This window comes from Erpetoichthys calabaricus, chromosome 4 (genome assembly GCF_900747795.2).
Source record: "Erpetoichthys calabaricus chromosome 4, fErpCal1.3, whole genome shotgun sequence".
In the NCBI taxonomy this organism is placed as follows: domain Eukaryota; kingdom Metazoa; phylum Chordata; class Cladistia; order Polypteriformes; family Polypteridae; genus Erpetoichthys; species Erpetoichthys calabaricus.
Window position 1 is genome coordinate 234,997,646 of NC_041397.2, and position 27,185 is coordinate 235,024,830.

Below are 27,185 nucleotides of genomic sequence, written 5' to 3' on the forward strand. Positions count from 1 at the left end.
TAACAGTCGTACAATAAAATTAGACCATAGCCGACAGAAGCAATGAAAATAAAGTTTCATGAATTAATTGTTTGCTCGAAATTGGAATACTGTAGCTCATACAAGAACGCGCGAGATAGACTATCTGTCTCGCGAGAGTTTTGATTTTCTTGTCTCGTCTGGTTGGAGAGTTGTTGTGAGTAAACAGTTTATTCATATATGGTAATAAAGAAACGATAAATAATGTAATTCGTAGTATTGATCAGGCATTTTTCAGAATGTAAAATAAAGAAAATGGATATGATCGCGCCTACAAAAAGTCGTAGAATTAACGTGATTTCTCTTAGTGTGTCAATGATAAACTGCTTAACAGTCTCTAGCTGCTTTGAGCAGTATTTGGTATTTTTGTATTATTGTATGCTTCGTTAACCTGGATGCCCACAGTCTAGTAAAATACTTTCGTTTAATATCCTTACTAATAACTGTATTGTTTCACATTATTTTATACGTCCGGGAGTGTTTTGGTCACCATTAATCTGTTCTTAATCAGTAATGCTGCTGCTGGAGTATGTGAATTTCCCCTTGGGATTAATAAGTCTATCTATCTATCTATCTATCTATCTATCTATCTATCTATCTATCTATCTATCTAATAACGTTGGGCACTAATCGATTTAAATTAGGAAAAAAATAGCAGTCCAGCGGTCTATAGGACGGTAATGAGACCAGCATTGTTATATGGGTTGGAGACGGTTGCACTGACCAGAAAGCAGGAGACAGACCTGGAGGTAGCAGAGCTAAAGATGCTAATATTTGCATTGGGTGTGACGAGGATGGAAAGGATTAGAAATGAGTACATTAGAAGGTCAGCTCAGGCTGGACAGTTTGGAGACAAAGTCAGAGAGGCGAGATTGCATTGGTTTGGACATGTGCAGAGGAGAGATGCGGAGTATATTGGGAGAAGGATGTTGAGGATAGAGCTGCCAGGTAAGAGGAAAAGAGGAAGGCCTAAGAGGAGGTTTATGGATGTGGTGAGTGAGGACATGCTGGTGATGGGTGTAACAGAACAAGATGCAGAGGACAGAAAGATATGGATAAAGACGATTCGCTGTGGCAACCCCTAACGGGAGCAGCAAGAAGAAGAAGTAGAAAAAGACGAAACAATATAGGCTTTTGCACTAAGCCTTCAATTGCCATGAATTCTAGGTCTGTTATAGTACAGTTTCCCCCTACCGCTGGGATATTTTTTCCCGTTCCCCGAAGATCAAGCAGGGCATATTTTAGCCCTGTCGTTCCCAATTGTTATCGACGTTATGTCAGGAAATGCGAAAGCTCTATACTCTAAGAGGATTCGGCTTCCGAAAAACCGGTACAAACTCTGAACAATGGAAGCTGAAAGCGGGCTTCCCTTTCTCCGATCCTATGTTAGTAGTAAATATGAACGCTCGAAACTGCTATCTCATTCTTAGCCTGTCTGCAAGTCAAAAATCCGTTGGACTATATACACAGTGTGTTGTAGTACACTAGAGCAGAGCATGTTATTATTTGAAAGACATCTGTAAATTGTAACTGTTTGCGTACGGAGAATCGTATGGACCAATCTTTTTAAAGTTTGAGCGATTTGTGAGCCTACCTCATCAAAATCGTTATGCAAATCAAGGTAAATTACTTTGCTTCAGTCATTACTTTTTCAACTTTCTTTGTTTTGATAAAATGTCTGAACCCGTTCTGAATGTTTACTAAAAGGTATTCAGTAATTGCGTTATTTTTCCCACAACACATGTTAATTGTCTTATAGGTTACAGTTACATTTTTATATGTCTAAGATTTTAGAATTTTTATATTTTGCTTTCTTTTCAACAAAAATACGTAATGAGAAGTCAAGCAAAATGCCACCTTTTGTCTGCTAATTGAACAGTTTTATCTATTGTTCGGTGTCCTTGAGTGTTTAGGAAGGCGCCTACAAATAAACAAAATGTATTATTATTATTAAAAGATGTCATTTTCCTCGAATTCTCTTGCATCTATAACAAAATACGTGTTAAAATTTTAAATATGGACTTTATGGTATACTTGTGTTCTTTTGGGTAATTCTTATTTTTTTCCAGTAATCTTCTTGATTTGATCCTTTTTGAGTCCCAATAGATTTTATCTTTCAGCAATTGCTGTATTCATTATTTTATTAATTTTGCGTTTAGATATTGGTAGTTCCTTATTTCATTACAAAATATGATTTGAAATCATTTGCTATTTGGGCAGTATGATGGAGCATTAGTTAATGCTTTCTTTCTCACATGCTAGTAACTCCCATAAGGGTTCTGTGCAGTTTTTAATGTCCTAAACTGTATAGTAGTGACAGGCAACACTGGGGAAGTGTATATCACAACTGCCTCACAGATTCTTCTGGTTGTTTTCCATGTGGAATGTGCACATTCTTTGTGTCTGTGTAGGTACTCTGCATTACCTTTCACATCCCCAGAAATGTCCTGCTTTTTAAATTGATTAGGGATTGCAGATTGGTCCTGTGCAAGTGTATGCGTGAATGGGCTCTGTGATGGATCGGCATCCTATCCAGGGCTGTGTCCAACTTTCTTCCATTGCTAGGTGCTGTTGAAATAGGCCTTAATACTCAGTGGCCATTTATTTGGTTTAAGTGAATTTCAGAACGTGTTATATACAGCATGACTTTTAAAATTTCACTTTTACTATATTAATAGCTTTATTCCGATCTATTATGAAGCAGTCATTCTTGATATTTTATCATAGACAAAAGGCTGAAGTTAGCTACTTATTGGTGACCACATGTAAGTATTTACAAAGAGTGACAGTGAATGCAGAAAAAGACAGATTGTTGGTGATTTGTATCATTATGTTTTTGAATGTAATTGCATAGGGAATTGTTCCATATTTTGCATAGAAGGGTTAAAAGGTTTAAGCATGCAGGATGGCTGACTTATTCAAAAAGTGACATTCCAGTGTAACAGTTCTTAGGTGTTTTTCTCATCCCAATGTAAATGTAATAATCCACTTAACTGGAAAACATTGTGTATTAGCATAGCTTTAAAAACATGAATTCACATTATTCTACATTTTCTTCACTTTGATTTAAAGAACATTCTAATGTTCAATCAGTTTAGCTAGAGAATGTGGCATATTTTTGCAAATGTTTCTCCTATTGCACTTTAACCTCCTTAAACTAATTTAAAATAAGCATTAGCAAAAAATAATAACTGTTTTTTTTCCTTTTATTTAGGGAAAGATGTCTGGAGGTCCAGCTGTGCGCATTAGTATCGAATCTGCATGCGAAAAGCAGGTTCAGGAGGTGGCCCTGGATGGCACAGAAATGTACGTTCAGCCTCTGTCAATGTCCCAAAATCTTGCCAAGCTTGCACAGCGCATTGATTTTGGACAAGGATCTGGGTCAGAGGAAGAGGAGGAAGAAGGAGAAGTCAGGGAAAAAGAATGGGGGAAGCGAGACCAGGATGAAGATGAAAGTAAGCAAGATTACATTAATTTAGATGTAAAAATTAAAATTATTTTTTTGTATTTCCTTTCAAGGTAACTGCAGGAAGAGTTGCTAGTTACCTTTGTGTATTCTTAGGAAAAAAACTTGGATTTTGTCGATTCTTTCTAGGTAAATTCTCTAATGCATTATCATTACTAACTACGCGTTGTTTTTGTGTCTCCAGATACAGCTCTTATTCAGCCCATATCTCCTATGAAGTTTTTAATAATAAATATATATAAGTGGGTTTGAGAATGTTTAATTTGTTAAGTACCTGTATGCACTGGTGGCTCCAACTTTAAATATTCATCTGCAGATATTAATGAATTGACTTACATTATAACAGTTATGTCTCATTCTGTGAGGATGCTTTAATCCAGGTTATATTTGTCATGGAAGTACTATCCGTAACTAATCATAAATAATTACAGAAATGTGAAATCAGTAATGTAAAGCTGAAGACTAAAGACCAAATTGTTGACGTTTTTGCATTTATATACTGGTTTCAATATCTTGGTATTTAGAGAAAAAAATGTCTTCACAAAATTGTCAATATTTCCAGTAAACTTATTGTTCTCTCTAACTGAATTGTATCACATTCACAAGTAGGTCATAAAGAAGGCCATGTCAGTTCTGACTGACAGCTGTCATCCTTTCAGTTTGCAGAATTAGATTCCCAAGACTCAAAGCAAAAGATTTTGGACTCTCTCTCTCTCTTTTTTTTTTTTTTTTAAAAAATACTCCGTGCAATGAGGATTTTGAAATCTAGTGGCTATAGGGGGCTATGTTAAACTATAAATGTTTACGGTGTACCTTTTTAGAAGTTAATACTATTTTCAAAACACTTTAAATGTATGTTCTGATTGTAAATAAATGGATAGTTGTCTCTTGATTTATTTTTTTGTACCTCCTGAACATTTTATGTTTGTACAGTCTTGCTTCTTAGATCATAAGATCTACCTAAACTAAGATTGTTTTTAGTATGTGATACTACCTATTTTCAGAATATTTTCTTCTGGCCACAATCCCAACATTTGGTAACAAACCAGACTAAACTGAAGTGCCATTTGCTTTCAGGAAAAGTGATTTTTACCTCATATAATAGGTGTATTAAAAGCATGGCACAAAATATTTTGTTCTTTTACACAATACATATATATTTTTTTGTATCTTTATGATGCTACCTTATTCTTCTCTGTACCCATTTACCTATTGTACAGTCAATAGGTTTAAAGACTGAGGTCACTGGACATGAATTTGCCACTGTTTTATACACATCCATTTTCACAGACGTTCCCTTAAGATATGACCTTTGATACTTCTCGTACAAATGCTGAGCACAGAGGAGGTTAGCATTTTGAGGAAATTCACTTAGAGCCTTCATGCAAGACTAGCTGATATGCTTATTGCTACCAAAATGATGCCCATAAGTCAATGAAACAAATACTGTACAAAAAGTCATGGTGGACATTTCTGACGATTATGCTTGATTGACAATTGCATGTCACATATTTTGGATAACCACATAGCAGTGCACACAATTGTTGTGCAGTAAAATCTGGTTGCAGGTGAGAACAACACTGTGTGTTTCTTTCCCCATGCGTGTGCTGTAACAGCTGTAGTGTTTTTATTGCTAATTTACAGAGAAGCTGACAAAGATGTGTGCATCGTTTGCTTTGCTGAGACACTATGTACATGTTTATTTTATTCTCAGTAAACCATAAATGAGCAAGTCTGAATGACCAAATGCTTGGCCATATAGATGGAGCTGTTATACAATTACATGTAACATGCATGTGTCAATGGTATACAGTTTATACCATTTGGTAACTATACAATATATCTATTTTTGCAGGCACTGAGTTAAATTGTTTGTCAAGGAATGCTTATAAGTAGGAATCAGTGTAGTATACTGTAATAGATATAAAAAAGAAATACTTTTCATGCTAAACTTCTCCCACCATTTCTTTTTTTAATTTAGTGTACATTCAAACTTGACATTTTTTTCCCTCCCCTTCAGCCACAGTCAAGTTTCAACCTTCCCTCTGGCCCTGGGATTCTGTGAGAAATAATTTGAGAAGTGCCTTGACAGAGATGTGTGTCCTCTACGATGTCCTCAGTGTTGCAAAAGAGAAAAAATACATGACATTGGATCCTGTATCACAAGAAAACATAGCAGTCAAGGTAGATTATTTAAGTCTGAGCAAAAAAAAAAAGTCTTATTCCTTTTTAACTTTAGAATCAGGTTTCAGATACCACATTAAAATGTACATTTTTTAAGCAGTTAGTGTGAAGTATTTGTTGCCATCTTTTATTCTAAGCTGCTTTGCTAATTGTTGTTTGCATTTGTGTTGAAATCGTAGACTCCTCAGGTATTACAACTCATTAGTAAGAAGAAATCACTGGCAACTGCTGCTCAGATACTTTTGAAGGGGGCAGAAAAATTGACAAAGTTTGTTGCAGAAAATCAGGAAAACAGAAGACAGCGAGATTTCAACTCAGAGCTTCTTCGATTGCGGTCACAATGGAAACTAAGAAAACTTGGAGATAAAATCCTTGGAGATCTAAGCTACAGAAGTGCAGGTGCACATTATATTTTTCTCATCCTTTATGTTTTTATATGGTACATTTGATCAAGAGTGCTTGGGGAGTATGGTGAAGAGTACAGGTGAAATTTTTGTCCCCCAGTGGTAGCCCTATGAGACCATTGACCCTATTCAATGGCCTGAGGTATACCAACCGAGTGTGAGCCCTTTTGTTACACTGTGCTACTTTAGATAGCAGGACAGTCATCCTTTCTCTTTTATTAGAATGATTTATCCCTTTCCACCTTTTTCTAGACCAGAATTCAGGAACTTAGTTTCTGTTCATCACGGCCAGAGTTCAGCAACGTTCTGCTCACACCTCTTAGATGGGTCTTCTCTTGTCTGTTAAATAAGACATACAGTATATTTTTGGTTTGTTGCATGACAGTGTACTATCTTGATGGTATTTTCTATAGAATTATTATTTAGCAATCTGCTTATTTTGAAAGTGTGGATATTTATTATGATACTTTTGTTTTCCCAAACAGGATCATTATTCCCTCATCATGGCACTTTTGAAGTTATTAAAAACACAGATATTGATCTTGACAAGAAGATCCCAGAAGACTACTGCCCTCTTGATGTCCAGATCCCTAGTGATCTTGAGGGATCAGCTTATATCAAGGTAGTCATTGACTGGAGACGCACTGTAATCGGAATACTGCTGGATTATGAAAGAATTTGATTTATAGATATTTAAGTTTTATCAGCTATGAAACATTGGTATAGTACTGTTCTTAAATGACATCCTTTTATTAATAGTTATAATTTAACTATGAATGTAGCTAGTGTTACAGATGTACTTGATTTAGAGTACGTGTATTTTTTTTAAAAGGATCAAATAATTTCTGTGGATATCTTTTTTTTTTTTTTTTTTTTTTCTTTCTTTTTATATCTCTGATTATATTGTTTATTTAATTATGATTTACTTCTTACTATCCAAACTAATTCCTCTTTTTTACTTTTGTAGGTTTCTATCCAAAAACAGGCCCCTGACATTGGGGATCTTGGCACTGTTAATCTTTTCAAAAAACAGGCTAAAATCAAAATAGGTATAATTTTCAAGTTTACTTAATTATTTTATGTCACAGAAAGTAGGTTAAAGGTTTTCAAAGAAATTAAAGGTTTTAAGTACCTAATAGGTGTATTTGTTAATATGTATTTTTTTAATGACTTGTGACAGCAAACTTTTGAAAGTGCCAAGATACAGTATTCTTGTGAATCTTTACAGAATATGGGTCCTAAACATGTATTATCAAACCAGAGACATCATTCGGAAATGCATATTTCTGTTTGTTGTGTAGCTGCATACCTTAAGGAACCATAGTTAATTTGTAGTAGGCTACCTTTTATATTGCATTTTTTTTTTTATTTTCAATGATCAAGGAAATTAAATACTGTTTATTAAAAACAAATTCCCAAAATGAAGTCTCCAAGCCACTGCCTTTGCAGTAAAGCCTACATTATCCATCCAGATTGCTCACACACACAATATACTCCTATTATCACAAATCTCCAGGGGTTTGCTTTATTTAATTAGCAGTAACCACTTGGCTGTCCTTTAATTTTCTGCTTATGATGCATAGTGTATTGAATCATTAGTATTCTTAAAGGAAATAAAATCATTAATTTTGGAATATGCGATACTAGTAAAAACATGGCCATATAATTGGTAGAAAAAGTTATTGCCTTATGCAACTTATATCTTGTGTATTACCAGCTTTTGCAAGCCGCTGTTTCTGATAAAAGATTATAGATTAGTACTAACTTTATTCAAGTAATTACATTTTGTTTGTTTCTTCCTTCCTATTTATCTGTCACATTTTTTTCCTTTTCCTCCTTTTGCAGGAGCACAGCCCTGGCATGTGAAGCTAGAGACCGCTCAAAATGTTCTCCTCTGCAAAGAAATCTTTGCACAGTTGTCCCGTGAAGCAGTCCAGATCAAATCTCAGATTCCTCACATAGTTGTTAAGAATCAGATCATTTCGCAGCCCTTCCCAGGTGACCTATTCTGAATGTTTTATCAATATAGAAACAATAATTAAGTGAAAAAAACATTTAGATATTCTTTTAATCTTGTGCACAAGTTAGGAAACAACCCTGAATCCACACCCACACTTATACTGATTTGAGTCAGTTAGGATTCACCAGTTAATCTAATCAGAATGTGTTTTTAGATATGGGAGGAAAGCCCACACAGACATGGAAGGGTATGCAAACTCCACGCAAAATAGCCATGGGATTTCAACTCTAAATACTGAATCTATGTAATGGCATTGCAACCCACCATGCCAGTCACCTGTCAAGATTTGCTTTTGTTGTTTTTGTTTATTATACAGTATTTAATCAGACTTTGTTTTTTGTTAATGCTATACAGGTCTTTGTCAAATAATTGTAACATTAATTGTTACAATATTTAATTTCTTCATTCATGATGAAGCATATACCATTTTAAAGGATAATTTTGTTTCTGGGTAAAAAGTTTTAGCCTTCTTGTTTTATTTATTTTTTTTATTTCATGACACAACAACCTAGGCAAAGATGTTAGGATCAATATGTTCAGTATGTTTTATAAAAACATACCGTAAGGATAAATACCATGGGTGGAGTGGTGGCTCTGAGGCTAAGAATCTGTGCTGGTATCCAGAAGGTTGCCGGTTCGAATCCCCATCACTGCCAAAAGAGATCCTACTCTGCTGGGCCCTTCAGCAAGACCCTTAACCTGTAATTGCTCCAGGGGCGCTGTACAATGGCTGACCCTGCGCTCTGACCCCAAGGGGTATGAGAAAACTAACAAATTCCTAATACAAGAAATTGCATAAGGTGAAATAAAGAAAAAAAAAAAGGGTTCTTCACAGATAACTGGTTCTCTATAAACTTACCTTTTTATTTCCATAGTATACTCAAATCAGCAATTTTTTTCAACTCCTTTGTATGCGATAATTTGAATGAAAATCTGTGATTGATCTTCTTAAAATCAGTGATCACCTAGTAGCTTGTTTTTATGTCCTAAGATGTAAAAGCATATCTAGAGTACAAAAATACCCTCTTGGGTACAAGAAAGGAAATGCGTTTAGCACAAAACATACTGGTAGATGGGGTTTGGAATTGTCAAAAACGGTTTTTCTTAATCTCTTCACTACTTGCTATAGTGACATCCATTAGTAAAATACTACAGCTTAAAAATTGATATTTAAATCAAATTACTTGTTATCCAAAAGATAGTGAGAAACAAGTTGGTCAGAAAGCTGATCATCTGTGATAGTGTAAAAGGCTCTTTCTTTTTTTTTTTTTTTTTTAAAAAAAAAAAAAAAAAAAAGCAGTGGATGATGGATGATGGGCTGCTTCACAGGTTAGTAATCCTGGGCTATTTGGTGGTTTTATTCAGGCTGTTAGGTTTCCTGCCACTTCCCAGACACCTGCATGCTCGAATGACTAACGAATCTGAATTCACTTTTTGTAAATGGGTGTGTCCTGTGATGGACTTGGCCTTCTATTCAAGGTGTTTTGCAGCCAAAATAGACTCCAGACTTTCCACAACCCTCAGGTGGCTTTAGTGAGTTTCGAAACTATAGTGGAAAAGAGAGTGCTTTATCTTATATTGTTTACTACATCTATCTAGTTTTAGGTTATTGATTTATCCCCCTTCTTTCCTCAAATATTTTATTCATGATTATTATAGCCTTGCCCAAAAAAAGATTATATACTTTAAATTAATTCTAAATTAAACCTTGTAGCTTTTTATTTCTTTGAAAATTTTTAGTTTTCCTTCCTGATTGAGTAACATAATACAATTAAACTACAGTTTGTAATTCAGACATTGAAATTCTGGCTATTGGAATTTGTCCACGTTATTTACCTAGGGAGATAAATTACATCGTTCTTATTAATTTTTATATTCCTCCCTACCCTAAAGGGGACCTAGCAACAGAAAAGATTCATTCTGGCACCACCACTTTAATGTTGCCTCATTCCAATCCTACAGTTATATAATATGTGGTGACTTCGGAATAAATGATTTGAAATTTCTATCAATTTGTGACTTGTTCCACTTGAGGAAATAACAATGTGGACCTGCTGTATTTAAATGTTAAAGATGCCTTTAAGTGTAATTTACTTGCTCTTTTAGGCAGAACTGATCACCACTTGATTCATCTTATTATGTATTAACTTATGTGTTTACACAGTTGTACCCACAAAGACATTGTGTTGCTTACTAAACCACAAGCTCTAGATTACTGAGAAATTAAAAGGTCTCCTGCATGAGAAAAAGAGACAATTCAAATCTGGTAACAAAGAGGCTGTGAAGGACGTACAGCATGTGTTAAAGAAAAAGATGAGTGAAGGAAAGGAAACTTAAAGATTTACAATGAAAACAACCTCGCTCAGAATAACATGAAGGATTTCTGGAATGGATTGTGTATAATTACGGGACTCTAGCAATCCGGGGGCAGGTGCTAGAAGGGGATGTGGACAGAACTATTGCCTTGAACCATTTTTTTAATAGATTTTCAATCCCACTTCCACTTTCTTCCAATAACCAGTCTCCCCACACCATCCCTACTTTTTGAACAGCTCCTACCACATCAACTGGTATGGCTAGTGACAAGTCCATCTCGTACCATCAGTGTGGAAGACCAAGTAAGGGAACAAGAGGAAGCTATACACAGGAGAAACTGCGGGACCAGATGGAGTCAGTCCTCGAGTTCTTAAGGTTTGTGCTCACCAACTTTGTGGTGTTCTCTGGCACTTGTTCTGTCTGTCACTAAGGCTTCAGAAAGTGCCACGGCTCTGGAAAACATCCCTCATCATGCCTGCTCAAAAGAAGGCAGGCAGGCATCTCTTCACCTAATGACTACAGACCAGTGAAGATCTTTGAGAGGCTGATCCTGGACTATGAGTGGTAGTCCACCTGGAACCACTGCAGTTTGCCTATCGGACAAAGATTGGAGTGGAGGATGCAATTATCAATATGATCCACAAGGCTTATTTTCACCTGGGCAAAGCTGGCAGCACTGTGCAGATTATGTTTTTTGAATTGACTAGCACCTTCAGTACCATCCAGCCATTCCTCTTAAGGAGTAGACTTGGAGATATGTAGGTGGATGAGCCTATGGTGTCCTGGATAATGGACTGTCTGTCTGACAGACCGCAGTTTGTGAAAGTCAAGGACTATGTTTCTGATAAGTATGTGAGTTACACTTGAGCTCCACAATGAACAGTCCTGTTTCCATTTTTCTACACTCTGTACACCTCAGACTATAAATTCAACACCGGGTCATGTCACTTGCAGAAATTCTCAGATGATTCTGGACTAATAGGAGGTATTTATTAAGGGGATGAGACAGTATAGGAGTCAGGTGGAAAAGTTTGTTTCTTGGTGCAAAGAGAATTATCTGCATCTTAACATTGGCAAAACCAAGGAACTGGTTATTGACCTCCCCTGGTCCAAAGAGCCTGGATGTAGTGGTGGTGCTCTAAGTACTTGGGGGTCCACATTAATGACAGGTTGAACTGGTCTAGGAACACAGAGGAACTATATAAGGAAGGGCAGAACAGTCTTTTTTTAATGTGGGAAGTGATACTCTTTACATCTTCAAAAACTATGTGATAGCCAAGAGTGACTTTCTATGCTGTGGTATGTTTAGCTGGTAACATACGTTCAAGAGTCTTACCGGATCAACAGACTAATTAAAACAAAATTCAGTGCCATTATGAACAATGCTGCACATCTTCTCTGTGACATGGTAACACTGAGTACTTTTAGCCAACAAATTATTCAGTAGAAGTGTGTCACGAAACACTACAGGGGTTCTTTATACTAACAGAAATATGTCTGTGTAATGCCTCACTGTGACTGTGAGCCAAGGCAGAACTAATCTTTTCTTTCTTTTGAATTTTTCTTGCTTTATAGTCATTTCAGTGTGTGTTCAGAGCAAAGTGTGTGTGTATATTTATTTATTTACTTAACTTACTTTACCTAAAATAAAGAATGGAATCATATATATATTGTGTCTCATTAGGTCTTCAACTATCTATATCTCTCTGCCATTCAACTGGAGATAAGAAAAATAGTAAGTCATCCCCAGAAAAGACACGACCAGATGATCATCTCTATGTTCTTGAGCACAATCTGCATCAGCTGATAAGGGGGGTGAGTTTAAATTGGATTACCTTTTGTGATTGTTTAAAAAAAAAACTTTTTTTTTGTAAAGTACTAGGGGGCTTTGCTTCCTGCTCACTTTGCTCACCAACCCCTGGGCCTGCGCTATACGGTAGCCTCTTTGTGGTTTTGCCGCTTGTGTATGAGGATAAGGATGTACAATTTAAATAGATTTTTATTTTCATGGGAATTGTTACATATGCATAATAGAACTAACTTTTTTACATTACAGTAAGTAATTAGCCATATTTTAAAAAGAGTAAAAAGTAATAATTTAAAAGTAAATTATGTTTCATGTTGCATTAGAGTTATTTATTGAGTAATACGATTTCGTTCTGTTCGGCTTTGAAATTAACACACAAATACTTTTAAAACTTACACTTTTACTGTAAAATTTCAGTAAAAACAATTTTTGAATAAAATTTTTGTCAATATCACATTGAATTTTGATTCTGTGTTTGGACTTTCATCGTGACAGCACCACGTATAACTGCCCATGACTGAATTTCATTTCTTTCTCTCTATTAAATAAAACGACTTTTTTTGAATGTTTGGCTCTGAGATTTGTTAATTGTCTTTGCAAAAGCTATTCTAACTGGAAACTGTTAATGTTTTACTACAAATGGAATATTGAGATCTCCTTTGTTGTCTAATGTTATCCACGGAAGATTTACTACATTACTTTTCTTGGATACATCCTTCGGTCTTCCACTGCACAAATTTCTGCAGAAAGGATGGTTTTAACGGTTGTAGATATTCTTCAGGATATTATAAGTTGATGTTTTGATGTTCCGCACGATCACCACCAACTGCTTCAGCATAGTCTAGTGATACGTATTTAACGAATTTACTGTGTAACCTTTTGACATTAATTCGTTTCACTTCATCATTTCTCGGTGCTAGGTTTGCCTGTGTACTCATTTTTTCTGTTGATAACCCTTTGTGATGGAATTCTTCAATAAGATTTGGACATAATACGTCTTCTTTAATTGGGAACGTAAAGTGAGGAAAACGTTAAAATTTATAAGAGCTGAGAGAGCAGGAACTGTCTGACAAAAGCATATGTATAGTTATATTCTCCATTCTAGCAGGTATTAGGACAATTTTTTTTTAATTATTTAAAAAGTAATTTTATTCCTCAATTGTTTAATTTTGTGATAAGAGGCTAATCTTTTTTTTTCTAATGGTTGTCCTCTTTTTGTTTTTAATATGGTAAATTTTAGGATTGTGTTTTTCCAGTCATTTTCGAGGATATCTTTTGTGTACTTTTTTTTTTTTTACATAAAAATATGCACTTTTTCAGTTTCTATACAGTAAAGTTCAATACCCCAGCTAAAAGAAAACCATCTATATAACAAATAAATGCAGTAATGATAGTTTACATTTCTCTTCCGGACAATTAATTTTAAAATTACATTTTTGTTTATACATTTCTTTATTTTTGAGCAGTCGTTGCTGAATTGAAATGTGTTTATAAAATAGTATTTTTCCCTATTGATACTAGAAAGTTAAGAGTACCACTGTGGCAGAATGGTTACCTCTGTTGCCTTATGCATTCAAATTCCAGGGTTTGAATTTCATGCATGGGGTGATTCTCCACATGAGAGTATGCAGTTTTTTCTGTGCGGGTGCAGGTTTTCCCTTATGTACTTTACTGTTTCTTTTTCTTCCATATCCCAAAAAGTGTGGCCTTATGTAAGTGTGAATGAATGCGTTTTTGCCTGTGGACTGACATCTCTATCCAAAGCTACTTCCTAAATTACAATGAATGCTGCTGAACAGACTCCATTGAATTAACTGCATTTGAGAATGTTATGTTTATGAAACTGTATGTTAATTCAAACTTGCCTTCTAATGTTGATTTGTTCTTAAAGTAGATATATGAACAATGTTTTTTCTACCTGCATTTTTTCAACAGTTTCACAAACAGACTCTTAGTCCTGCATTGATGCCTCACCCTGCTAGTGCTCCATTTGGTCACAAACGAATGCGACTTGCTGGCCCTTTAGCTTATGACAAGGCAGAAATTGCTTCTCTACAACAGAATGAAGGGCTTCTGGAGAAGATTATTAAACAAGCAAAGCACATCTTTCTACGAAACCGGTATTAAGATATATTTCTGTTTACTTATTTTATTTGTTACTTGTAGTGTGTATATATAGTGTTTCAATGAACATTTTGGAGTTGCATGGTAATGTGTATTTTGCCATTCTAATTTCTGTTTAGAGCTACAGTATGCAATCCAAGATTGACATTTGTTGTTACTAGTTGTAAGATTGGCATTTATTGTATACTAGTTGTCCCCTGTGGCTACGCCCACGTAGTAGTGAAACAGGGCAAACTTTAAAAATCAATAAAAGATCTAATTCTGGCCAAGCAGTATGTAGGTACACTCCAACGTCAAACGATGGCACTGTATCTGATTGTGTTCAGCTCTGATAGGAGAGCATCCGCTGAGTGGGGAGAAAAGCATGTGGCAGTAATACCTCTAAAACACATGTAGCTTGAATGTCTCTCTGAAAAACGTCAAACTCTAGTCCTTAACAATCTGTAGATGATAATGTCTGCTGAACAAACAGGTATATATAGCTAAGTGGAGGCAAGGTACACTACAACAGGGGGCGAGAGGGTGACCGAATCGAACAGAGGCTGGCGTGTGAGTGAGGAGGGTCCCACCTGTCTCCCGACTCCCAAGTTCCTGTTTCCCCCTCCCCTCGGCCCGCAGCCTCTCTCTCGGATACCGCAAGCGAACTGATACTTAGTGTGATGAGAGAAGTTGCACAATCAACAGGAGTGTCCAAACAAATTATAGTAAAAAAACTAAATCCATTAAGTAGTTCTCTTGTGAAAAGCAGATAGACAGACAGACATTGGATTTTTATATAGATTTTTGATGAAGCATTGACTGCAATATGCAGTCATGGTTTCAGCATTTTATTTGTAAAAGATTGTGCTGTTCCTGGATTATGTATTCGCTGTCAGCTGAGCTACTTTAATTGATACCTTAAGCTCTTCTTAATTATTTTGCACAGGTTGAGGGGAATAATGGAATCTGCATCCTCCCCAAGAAATCATTTGTTAACCTCATGATTAGTTTACTTATTCCTTTCCATTTATATACAGACTCGATTTAGAAAATGCTCCAATTTTAAATTGACTTGAAACATCTACAGTACACATTTCTAAATGATCTCCTGCATGTTTGATTGGGTTCAGGTCTGGGAATTCTGCAGGTCATTTAGTAGTTATGGTATTTGGACGGGAATTCCTAGTGATTACAGCAGTAAATGGCCACCATGCTGGATTTTAATGGTGCCTATCAAGAGGATATAATGTTAAACGGTCATTATGCACCTTAATAATAGACACCTGGGATTTGCTGTTATGTGCTATAGTTGGTCAAACCATGACCTTCTGGCATTGATGACATTCTTTAGGATTGCCATCTACTTCTTAAACATATCCCTTCATAACATAGTTTTGGACAGATTTTTCTGCCCCTCTGCTCAGATTTTTGAACACAAGGTATACTAAGAACAGATTTTTAAAACACTTCTCTAGTACTATAAAAGTATCTTTTCTGGCCCCTCATCTTGTTCATATTAATTTTTAAACCTCCGTCATAGCAACTGGTTTCCTTTGTCATTTATGACAATGGAAAATAACTGACATATTTCTAATTTTTCCATTTATTACTATAATTCCTTGAAAATGTTCAATTTGAATAACATTTTCAATGCATAATTAGCTACCTTACTACACGATTTTACACAGAGACTGTTTCTTTACGTGTGAAGCCAGAAGCCTTTTAATGTCTTAAATAAAGCAGTAATGAAAATTATGAATTAAGGAAATCTGCATTATAGTTTTGCTGCACCTGTCAAGGGGGGAAAAGGGCCAAACTAAACAAATCACGGCCACACACTCTTATATGCCATCCACCAGCTCTGTAAACTAACTATAGTTTACACATCTTTTGTTTTATCAGATTTTGCTGTGTATTCTTAATAGTTTCCTGATAAACACAAAAACCCATTTTGTAGCCTTTCTATGTTGCTGTGATTAAAAGTGTCTGATAAGTAAATAAATTTAATGAGGAGGAAATACTTAAAGATAATTACAATGTGACATTAGCTTATCCAGGTAGACTCGGAGATGTACAGGTATATATAAAAGAGAGATGGACAGCTGATCTTATGTTTTTTGTGATCAAGGACCAAAAATGTGTTTTCAGTTGTTATTTTGTTAGAAGGCTGAACTTTTCGTTTGCATTTTAAAACAACCCTGAGTTATTAGTACTTCATACTAAATAGACGCACTACTAACAAAATATTAATAAAACACACAAAAAATAGTAATAATAAACAAAAACATACATAAAGTACAAATGTACATGCAGCACCTAGAAACTTTAACCTATGTTCAAATATTTTTAAAATTAATATTCACATCTTTAATTTTTGGCTAATTTCACAGCCCAATACCAGACTAGTCTCTGCTGGGGTATCAGATAAAGGCATCACATTGAATCTAAAGTGAGCAGTTTATCATTCTGCAAATAACAAGTAATAATTTATCTAATGACACTCAATGTTGGCACAAAACTTTAATATGTTGTTGTTATCCTGTGAACTTTGTGTCAGTCTTCCCTACCTTTTATCATTTTGGATGGTTCTTTCTCAAATCTGTGAGTATGTCCTGTCCCTCAGGTACCCTTGGTGCCACACACTTGTTATTCAAAAATCTCAGAATTGCTACACGACAATGCTCTGACCTGTCTTCATTTTTGAATGATGATGAGACAATGCTCTTGTCCATCATCTTGGCATGATCTGTTTAGAAAGATGGTATAGACTATTAGAACTTGAACAATGTATAGGTAATGTGCTGAAATGTGATTCCTTTATAATAGTTTCTGTAAGTGTTCTGTGCAAAAAAATTCATAGACATCTGGTAATGCCTTCATATTGTTGCAATTTTAATTTTGCCAGTGTATACTTCCACATTGTTGGATGTAAAAGATCAAGATTACTTTGGATTATCTTCACAGAAGACTTTAACTAGATTTCTCTTTATGTTGCAAGAGTTTGGTGTGTGGCCAGCATTCTGGTCTTCTATCCATTTCTCCAAATTTTTTTTTTTTTTTTTTTTTTTTTTTTTTTATCTCAGCCACTGACTTCTATTCTGTTTTCTGATAAGCTTGTTATTACTGTACTAGAAACATACTGTTTTAGTTCTCAGGAGTCATAAAATTTATTTATGCAACAGCCAGCTTTTGTCTGTCTTATTAGCCTAGATATCTACCTAACTTGGTGTCAGAAAGAAGTATCATTCAGTTTAAAAATTAATTTATTTATTTTTTGGGCCTATTTTAGAACCGCTCGTACCATTGACAGTTTAGCAAGCCGAATTGACGACCCACAGATCCAAGCGCATTGGTCAAACATCAATGATGTATATGAGTCCAGTGTCAAAGTGTTGATTACTTCACAAGGTTATGAGCAAATCTGCAAGTAAGTGTCTTAATTGTTTATTGCAATTTTTCTCCAAAGAATATCCTTTCCAGGTTTTGCCATTTTATGATGATGGAGAGCTGGTACAAAAAAAAGTAGCACTGGGTGTGATTCTTTTTAGTCAACTCTGGATAGAATCATGTCAGTTAGTCACAGGGCTCAATCATACACGTCTACACTCTTTCATCCCAAATGGATGAGAAGACTTTGCCATTTTCCCACTGGCCATGTCTGGTTAGTATTTGGGCCCAGGACTCTGGAGCTGAGTGATAACAGTTCTAATCACTGTGCCAACTTGTGTAATTTTTAAAATTTGAAACCTGCATGTGAGATGTTTTATTCTTTTAGAATGCACCCACTTTTATCAGTTTGATTTTTATAAATTGTGTATATTAACAAAGACTTTGCATTTATTTTGCTACCTGCAATTTATCAGTTAACCTTGTTATATATTTATTCAGTAAATCATTTTGTATTTGGAAATGTGCCTCATTAATTTCTTTAACTGAATTAAGGAGCCCTATTCAGGCAATTTTGTATCTGAATTTTTATATTTCCTACCAAACAATATTTTTTCAAATTGTATGCTGCATTAATAAAACTTTACATAGCTGTACATTCTTTTCACCTCCTATAAACATTCCTTAACCAGGTCTATTCAGTTGCAGCTGAATATTGGTGTGGAGCAGATCCGGGTTGTACACAGAGATGGGAGGGTAATAACTTTATCTCACCAGGAACAGGAGCTGCAAGACTTCCTTCTCTCACAGGTAATTTTAATTCTATAGTCATAAGTGAACTGGATTAAGTAGTGCTACTTTTGAAAGAACGGAACAGTACATCTACCATACTGTATCTTGGCAGTGGAGTGTATTTTATCTTTGATTTTTTGTCATTGTCTTTCCCTTCCTAATCTGCTGTAATTTTTCCTCTCATGTTGTTATCAATACACCTGTCCCTGCTCCCTTCCACTATTACCCCTGTTCTCTATGTCCTCCTGGGGGGGAAAAGGAGTGGAAATGTTGAAAAATTATGTTACCTTAACCTTATTGTTTAGTAATCTCTTCTACATCTGCATATGATCTGTGACTAAAGCTACTGTCCTGCCTAATTGATTCAGTGTTACTTTACAAATTATTTCTTTGTCATCTAACATCAGATGCAAAGCATACAGTAAATGAATCTACTTATTCTTATTTTTCAAGAATTTTCTCTATAAACGTCACATGCCTGTCTATGTATCATAACGATATACAGTAATCCCTCACCTATCGCGGGGGTTACGTTCCAGAGCCCCCCGCGATAGGTGAAAATCCGCGAAGTAGCGACCTATATTTATTTTATTATTTATACATATTTTAAGGCTTTATAAACCCTTCCCACACTCTTATAAACCTTTCTCACTCTCTTGTTAACCTTTCCCAAGCTCTTATAAACACTTCCTATGCTCTTAAACACTTTCTGCATTCTTAAACACCGCAGACCAACACTGCACACTGCACGCAGCGATCAGACGTCAATGTGTCTGCACTCGCTTTGTGAAGGGGGGCAGTTGAACTCTGAGCAGAGCAGAAATGGACTTTGTGCTGCTTCTGCCAAAATGCCTGCTTGTCGCTCTGCGCGTTCGGAAGGAGGAGGAGGAGTGGGGGTGTGTGAGGGCTGAACGCACGTTCGCTCAAACCCCCCTCCCCGGAGGCGCAGTACGCTCCTGCCACTTCGCATTGTCAAGGGGGTGGGGAGCTGAATGAACGCTAAGGAGAAGTGGACTTTGTGCTGGCTTTGTGCTGCTTGTCGCTCTGCATGTCAATAATTTAAAAGCCTGTACAATCAGGCTTTTAGGTGTACATCACCTATTTTCCTGTCTCACTGTCTTGTCTTGCGTGAAGTTAAAATGTTTTATAATAGTGAGATGTTACTCATATCCTTAGCCCGACATCCACAGTATTTAAAAAACCCGCAAAGTCGTGAATCCGCGAAAAGTGAACCGCGAAGTAGCGAGGGAATACTGTACAGAGTTACTTCAGGATCAGCTCAGTATCTTTCCATACCAAATAAGAGTGTGATTTGACTATATATAAGCACTTGTGTAGTTCCTGCTTCCTGAATTCCGCAGTTACCAGTTTGGCAACCATTTAGTGTTGCATCCCACTGGTCTTGATTCTTCCCAATCTTAATCAAGTAGTCTTAACATGTCATACATTACTGTTAATGTTATGCCTTTTCAGTTCTATAACTATTCTGTTTGTAGTACCTGTTCCCATAATCTTTTGTTGCATAATTAACATTTTATATACAATTTTAAAATGTAGCTGAAGAAATTTTGCAAATATTTACTATAAATTATAAATATTGTGATGCATGAGTCACTGTCTTGTACCCGAGAAAAGATGCTCAGTCCAGAGGCTTCAAGAAAACCAACTTTAATTCAACCAAACTAAGAACAGTCAGTATTTATTCAAATGGGAGCTACCACTTCAGTACACACAGACACAGCAAACAAGAAGTGACGGGGCCAGGTCAGTGGCCGGGTTAGAATGTTCCTGGCATCAACCATCCGGTGACAAATGTGTTACGTAGGGAGGCTGTGAACTTGCAGTTGCCTCGGCAATGGACAAGCAACCCTTGACAGATGCGTCAACCAAGTTTCGACGTGTAACTCAGTTGGGTAGGGTCTCAAAAGAGCTCAGAAAATCTCACAATATCCCTATGCAATAGTAGGCATTTGGAATAGTACCTGCCTTTACAAGTAAAGCACTTGAAGGCACTGTTTTTCATTTTTTACTGTATTAAATCAACAAATATATTTAAGTCTATTATTATCAGATTCTTTCTTTTATAATTCCAGCACTAATGCAAAAGCAAAATAGTTCTTTTTAACGTTTGAATAATATGTTACCTCTTACGTGAGTGCTATATGAGGAATAGCTATATTTTTCAAACAGCAGCTTCTTTTGTTTCAAATTGTGATGAAAGAACATGTAAAAACTTAACATGTCTATTTGTCCCTGGTACATTTGTGCATGTGGAGAGGATGTCCTTGCAGATAATCTTATTATATGTCAATTTCCCCCACAACAAGCTTTCAAGAAGGAGAATTTAATTTAAAAACTTCAAATATGGTTTGTGGCTGAGTGTCTTTTTTAACCTGTTATACATTTATTTTCACAGATGTCACAGCATCAGATTCATGCTGTTCAACAACTGGCCAAAGTCATGGGATGGCATGTGCTGAGCTTTAGTAATCATGTAGGTCTAGGACTAGTGGAGAGCATCGGAAATGCATCAGCTATAACAGTGGCCTCGGCAAATGGAGAATATGCTATTTCAGGTAAAAGATAGAGTATCTTCATATTAAGCCAGTGACGCATTGCATGACTTCGAGTCGGTGGGGGATGTCAAACTTAACAGCTGCAATTACTGGATCTTGTCACTTTGAGGGTGTCCGATTACTTGGCTAGGGATCACAGGAGATGATGACAAATTGCACAACTCCATGCAGACTTTCCAGTACAGTTCCACATTTCCAAAGTATTGCCAGCTTGCCGCATTCTGACAGCCAGTAAACGTGCTGTTTGATGGCACTGGTGCCACTATGAAGGCTTCCCAGGTATGGCACATTCAGCTGCTATCTTGGCCAATTTACTTCCTTTTTTTCAATTAGGTTGTGGTGCAACAAACTGGAGATACGGGTCAGACACAACTCTCTTCTCTTTGTAAGGTCCTAAACACATATGTTCCTGCACTTTTTACATTGTACGTTGTTCTGGATGAGCACTCATTGGTTTTTTTTCTCTTGAATACACATCAGTCTGCCCCCTACTATTTATGAGAAAGTAATACCTGCTTGATTTTTGCAGATTGAGTCGCAGACTGGTGTAACTGAATCGATGAGGATTTCAAACAACACAAGTGATGGTCACAGGAATGATTATGCATAAAATGCCTTTAATATTTTAATATGAATCGTAGTGATTAAATATTTTACATTTAAAACATCAAATGATACATTTAATTCAGATGCGATAGCAAGGAAAGCCAGACAGATGATTTCTGTTTTTTTAATTTTTTGCTCTTGGGTTTCTTTATTGTGTGAAAGCAACAATGTGTGTTAAAACAAAATAAGCACATTGCTTCTTTTTACTTTGACTGTAGATGGTTGCACAGCCACACACAGTAATGTATTTCAATAGTCTGTGACGATCTTAGGTACTTCCAATGAAAATAACTTCTATGCTTTTAAAAGAGGTAGATATTTATGCTTATTTATTTTTCTTTTTTGCAAGAAGAATCTCTCTATTACATATCTATATCGTTAAAACTCCTGTAAGATATAATATATAACAAAACTATATTTGCATCTTGGTCATCCACCCCTCCCCTACACACTTTACCTCACTGTTCTTATTAATTTTTAGCTTGCGTAATGTAGCTGTTTGAAGAAATTTTGCAGATATTTACTATAAATTATAACTATTGTGATGCGTGAGTCACTGATTTCTGGAAATGTATGCACAGAAGGGCACGTCAAGTCAAACAATAACACAGATCATAGATGGTTGTCACTTCCTGACTTAAAGTGTGACATCACAGGACTGCTGATATTCTCTTTATACTCCTGGAATTAAGGCTGAATTTGATAAGAAACAATCTCTTGATTTCTTCTTAGGCAGTTTGGTCTCAAATGATACCAAAAGCTAGAACTTTGCATGGCAGATACTACTACTGACCTTGTTACTCAGTTATGGTAAATATGCTCTGCATAGATGTTTACCAGATATTTAGAATTCTTCAGCTGTCTTGGCTTTTTATTTTGTGTTTTGAAAGTTGTAAAGGCAAGTTTTCAGATTGTGTTACTGAAAAGGGAAGGACCCACAAACCTATAGAAACACATACACTGATGTAAGATGGTGAGAAAGTGCCCACAGAAGAGAGCTGCCCAGTAGTTCTTAAGAGAGGCTCTTGTTTCTGCTGATTGGACTTCAGTCACTTTCTTTACCAAACAAAGCCTACTTTAGAAATACTGTCGTTACAAGTACCTGAGTATGCCTAGAATAATAGACACAACACTTATCAAATTAAATTTTGGTGTTTAGAGGATCATCCGTTCATCCCAGAAACTTGAATATTTTTAAGACCTTTATTAAAATGGAAAAGGCTCAAAATGTATTCTTTGTAAATTTCCCAAACCCACAGACAGTAATACCAGTTTATGGATAATCCTGTTGTTATTAAATATTAGCCTTGGCCATGGAAAGATTATTCTGTGGGTGTAAGAAGTCCTTATTTGTTTCTCCCTACAGTACCACTATCCAAACCTGCAAAATCCAAACTTGAAGGGCATGCTATGCACAAGACAGAAGGAGCATAGTTGATTCACGTAGTAGGCAAAACACATTCACATCTACCACTGTCCCTTTTTAGTGTTCCCCCTTGTAAACATTCTACTCCAATTGAACATGACTTTCTACAGATAACATGAGCAGGAGAAGGAAGGCACATATAGAGACTGACTATACTGAGGAAACAGAACCAGTGGACATGTCTGTGGTTTTCTTCCATATTTATTGTTTGCTATTCGGGACTTGGATTTGGCGCAAGTAATAACAACATTTATTTATATAGCACAGTTTCATACAAGAATGTAGCTCAAAGTGGTTTATAAGATGACAGAGAAAGTTACAAGAAAAGAAAATCAATTAAGATCAGACAGTGATAATGATGAAGTTGGTGTCCTGGACAACTGAAACACCTACCCTCATTCCATCATTTCATGGGCTTCATGGTGTCTTGATCAGGTGGTGGTGGTGGTGCAGATCACCCCCACAGAAGAACTGCAAAAGACATCAGAGAATACTAGAGATTAGAACAGATGCGAATCCATGAAGAATATGATAGTTTTATATCCATATAGTTTATAAGGAATACAACTGAAATGTAGTTGTGAAAAAGCCAAATTAAAATAATGGGTTTTTAGCAGTTTTTAAAAATGTTCCACAAAATTTCAGTTGATAAAGTATTCCAAATTTTAGGTGCAGAACAGCAAAAGTCTGCCTCTACACTTCTTTTAAGCTTGGCTCTTAGAATTATAAGAAGTAATGTTAAATTCATCTAAGTTATGTCAACAGTTATTTGTATTCAGATATACAAGGGTTTCCCCAAATATGTTTTCCATTTTCTTGACTGTACAAAATTAACAGAAAATGTGTGCCCCTTATTTTGTAGTTAGGTTGTTTCTGCTTTTACATGTGCAGTTGACCTTCAAAATGCATTGGCCAGCCAACTTCAGCAATTACTCTGGCACTGCATCAAAGTCCTGATGAACTCCTTTGCGAGGACTGATGGATTTTAACCTGAAAGCTTTGTAGCTGTGCTCTTGGGAGTACAACGGAGGTGTGAACATTTATGATGCCCTAGGATATTCAGAAGTGTTTGACTGCCCTGTTACGAAGCTGGGTGTAAAAGCTGTGTGCGTTTTGCCATTCATTGTCACTGGCAATGAAGCATAAATCTGTCACTTTAGACCAGAGGCCAAAAGACAGGAAAAATCAAACAACTTCTTGACAGAAAAAATGAAAAGTGTTACCCTTCTGAAGGGGGACGTTATTGTTGTTTTTTTTTTGTTTGTTTTTTTGAGATGAAGGGGTGATTTTGGTAGACATTATGCCACACCATCAGACCTTTTAATTTGGATATTAGCCTGTCCTCAAAATTTGCAATAATCGCACATCACTTACAGTAACTTCCTGTTTGTATTTTTAATAACTGTTGTTGCCATCAATGAATTGGCATTTTAATGAGTAGTACTTTGTCTTTTAAAGATGAATTGAGTTGTGAATGTATAGTTTCCTTTGTTTTCTCCCTTATGGAACATTATTTTCCATGACAAGTACAGTGGAACTTTGGGTCACGAACGTCTCTGAACACATACAAATCGGGTTACGACCAAAAAGTTTGCCAAACTTTTGCATCTGTTCACGACCACACACTCAGGTGATGAACAAGCCAATTTCCCTTCCGGTTCATATGCTCCGATGATTTCCACACGTGTTCAGTCTCTCCCTGTGCATTCGCTGTGAACTCTTTGGGCTCTATTTCGTTTCCCTTCCGGTTCATACGCGCTGGTGATTTACGCACGTGTTCAGTCTCTCCCTGTACAGTACATTGTTCTCGGTCAGACGAGTATCGCGCAGTGGGACTTTACCTCAAAACTGTAATCTCCTCTCCACCCAGTTCCTCCTCACTTCCTTCATGCCAGAACTCAACTCATGCAAGGTTAGTTTTTGTATAAATTACGGATTTTTCAAATGTTCATTTTTTTCCCTGTGCTTAAAACTCATTTAAAAAAAAAACAAGTGTTTACAGCGATCGGTTCGTAAGGCTATTAGCGTGAACTCCTGCAATGTTAGTTTTCTCTGTTCAAGGTTTTCTCAGTGTTATTCAATATTTTTCCATTTAGTTTACTATTACACTGTGCATTCTATGGTATAATTAACTATTTTTGTGCTTAAAAATCTTTAAAAAAAAAAAAAAAATATATATATATATATATATATATATAATGTTTACATTCAGCTCGTATGGTCCGGAACGGATTCATTGCATTTACATACAATCCTATGGGGGGAAATTGCTTTGGGTCACGACCAAATCGGGCTGCGACCAGAGTTTTGGAACGAATTATGGTCGTGACCCGAGGTTCCACTGTATCTGATATTACATCTAATCATTCCCATTTTCCTTTTTAATATCTGACATCCGTAACTTATGATTTGCTGTCATTCTGATTTGCATGTTGAATTATGACCTTTTGCTTCTTATCTATTGAAAATTGTGGAAATCAAAATATTTCTACTTTAACAAGTTTCCAAAACTTAAATGTTGTGTTCTTCTATTCTGCACATGTGATGTCATTGAGAAAAAAGAAAAAAAGAATTGTGTTAATATCTGTTCCAAGGTATGACTGCAGGTAGAAAGATGTTATTACAAGATACACGGGAGGATCAAACACTGTAGAGGATGCCAATTTATTGTAGGGCACATTAATGCATGGCCTTCATAATAATTTTTTAATAACTTTATGCCAGGCCAATTTAAAGAGACCAGTCATTCTAACATCATACCTTTTTTGCTACTAAATAAAACTGGAATTCCCAGATGAAATCCACACAAACACATGAATGCAATGAAGACTCAACATAGAAAACTTAAGGTTATATTGCAAAGTACACTGAAATAGCAACAATGTTTTGCTGTTTCGACAAGCATTTTTAATTTTATTTAGAGAAAAATTTAAATTATTTAGCTGCTTAATTGTCACTTTAAATGCCCTTCTTTGCAAAGTAAACCCTTAGACTTTTCAACTTGTCTGACTTTGGCTTATTTGTGTTATAGTGCGCAATGGACCTGAAAGTGGCTGCAAAGTCATGGTACAGTTTCCTCGAAATCAGTGCAAAGACCTTCCAAAGAGTGACGTGATTCAGGACAACAAGTGGAATCATCTGCGTGGGCCATACAAAGAGGTGCACTGGAGCAAAATGGAGGGGCGCAACTTTGTATACAAAATGGAACTTCTTATGGCTGCCCTCACGCCTTGCCCCTAAACATAATAAAGTGCTTAATAATATTCTCCATGAAAATCCATTTTCTTTTTGGCATAATGTTTGGTAATAACTCCATCAACAAACAGAAGCAAATATGACTTGATAATCTCTCGGCACTTTGGTTGTATCAGTACACACAATAAGCTAAATGTCCAGGGAGATTTGCAGTGTTTTTTTTTTTGTTTTTTTTTCATAAATCACTGACACACAAAACATCAGATTTTCCTGCAACCATGTATCATGTTAATATCTTTCAATTATGGTGTGGCCTGATCACATCTACAGGTTACATATCCTTGTATTTTGTTTCTTTACTTTTCAGTATTGTAAATGAGGGAATGAAATCTACTTTATACTGTTGTTCAAAATAAATTGCATCGTCTTCTAATGCCTTTTGAATTTATGAAAGCTGTGCATGTCTGCACTGAACTGGATTAAGCAGGTTTGAGGATGTCGTGTTTTGTTAAAAGCTAAGCATTATGCTTCTACGCAGGGAAAACTGGATTTTTCAGGAAAATGTAAAATAGCTTTTGGAAAAAAAAAAAACAGATTAGTCAGTCTGAATCTGGATATATGATATTTAGAAGTGTATTGGGCAGAAATAGAGTAGAGAGATTTTGTGCAGTAGTTTGTACTTCAAAACTAGCTGACTTTAGTTGACAGTTTAAGCAACTCTTATTACTTAAATGTTTCCATTATGTCGAATGTACCAAAACTAATTGCACATCATCTACAAATTTAATTCACTTGATTGTAATCATTCTGTAACAATATAATAGTACACTGATTAGCCAAACTATTCCAACTACCATGGCTGCTTTAGGGTTGTTAGAACACATT

At 35.9% G+C, this 27,185-nt stretch overlaps 1 protein-coding gene across 1 annotated transcript; it reads left to right on the forward strand.

Annotated features, from left to right (window-relative positions):
* The first annotated feature begins 23 nt into the window (after nt 1-23).
* med17 (mediator complex subunit 17) lies at nt 24-26,733 on the forward strand. The gene is made up of 13 exons (XM_028800438.2): nt 24-175; nt 3,233-3,473; nt 5,505-5,668; nt 5,848-6,067; nt 6,558-6,694; nt 7,040-7,121; nt 7,918-8,070; nt 12,093-12,223; nt 14,151-14,335; nt 17,608-17,745; nt 18,398-18,515; nt 20,914-21,073; nt 26,137-26,733. Exons 2-13 carry the CDS (start codon nt 3,239-3,241, stop codon nt 26,343-26,345), a joined length of 1,932 nt encoding a protein of 643 aa, XP_028656271.1. The 5' UTR covers nt 24-175; nt 3,233-3,238; the 3' UTR covers nt 26,346-26,733.
* The last annotated feature ends 452 nt before the right edge of the window (nt 26,734-27,185 follow it).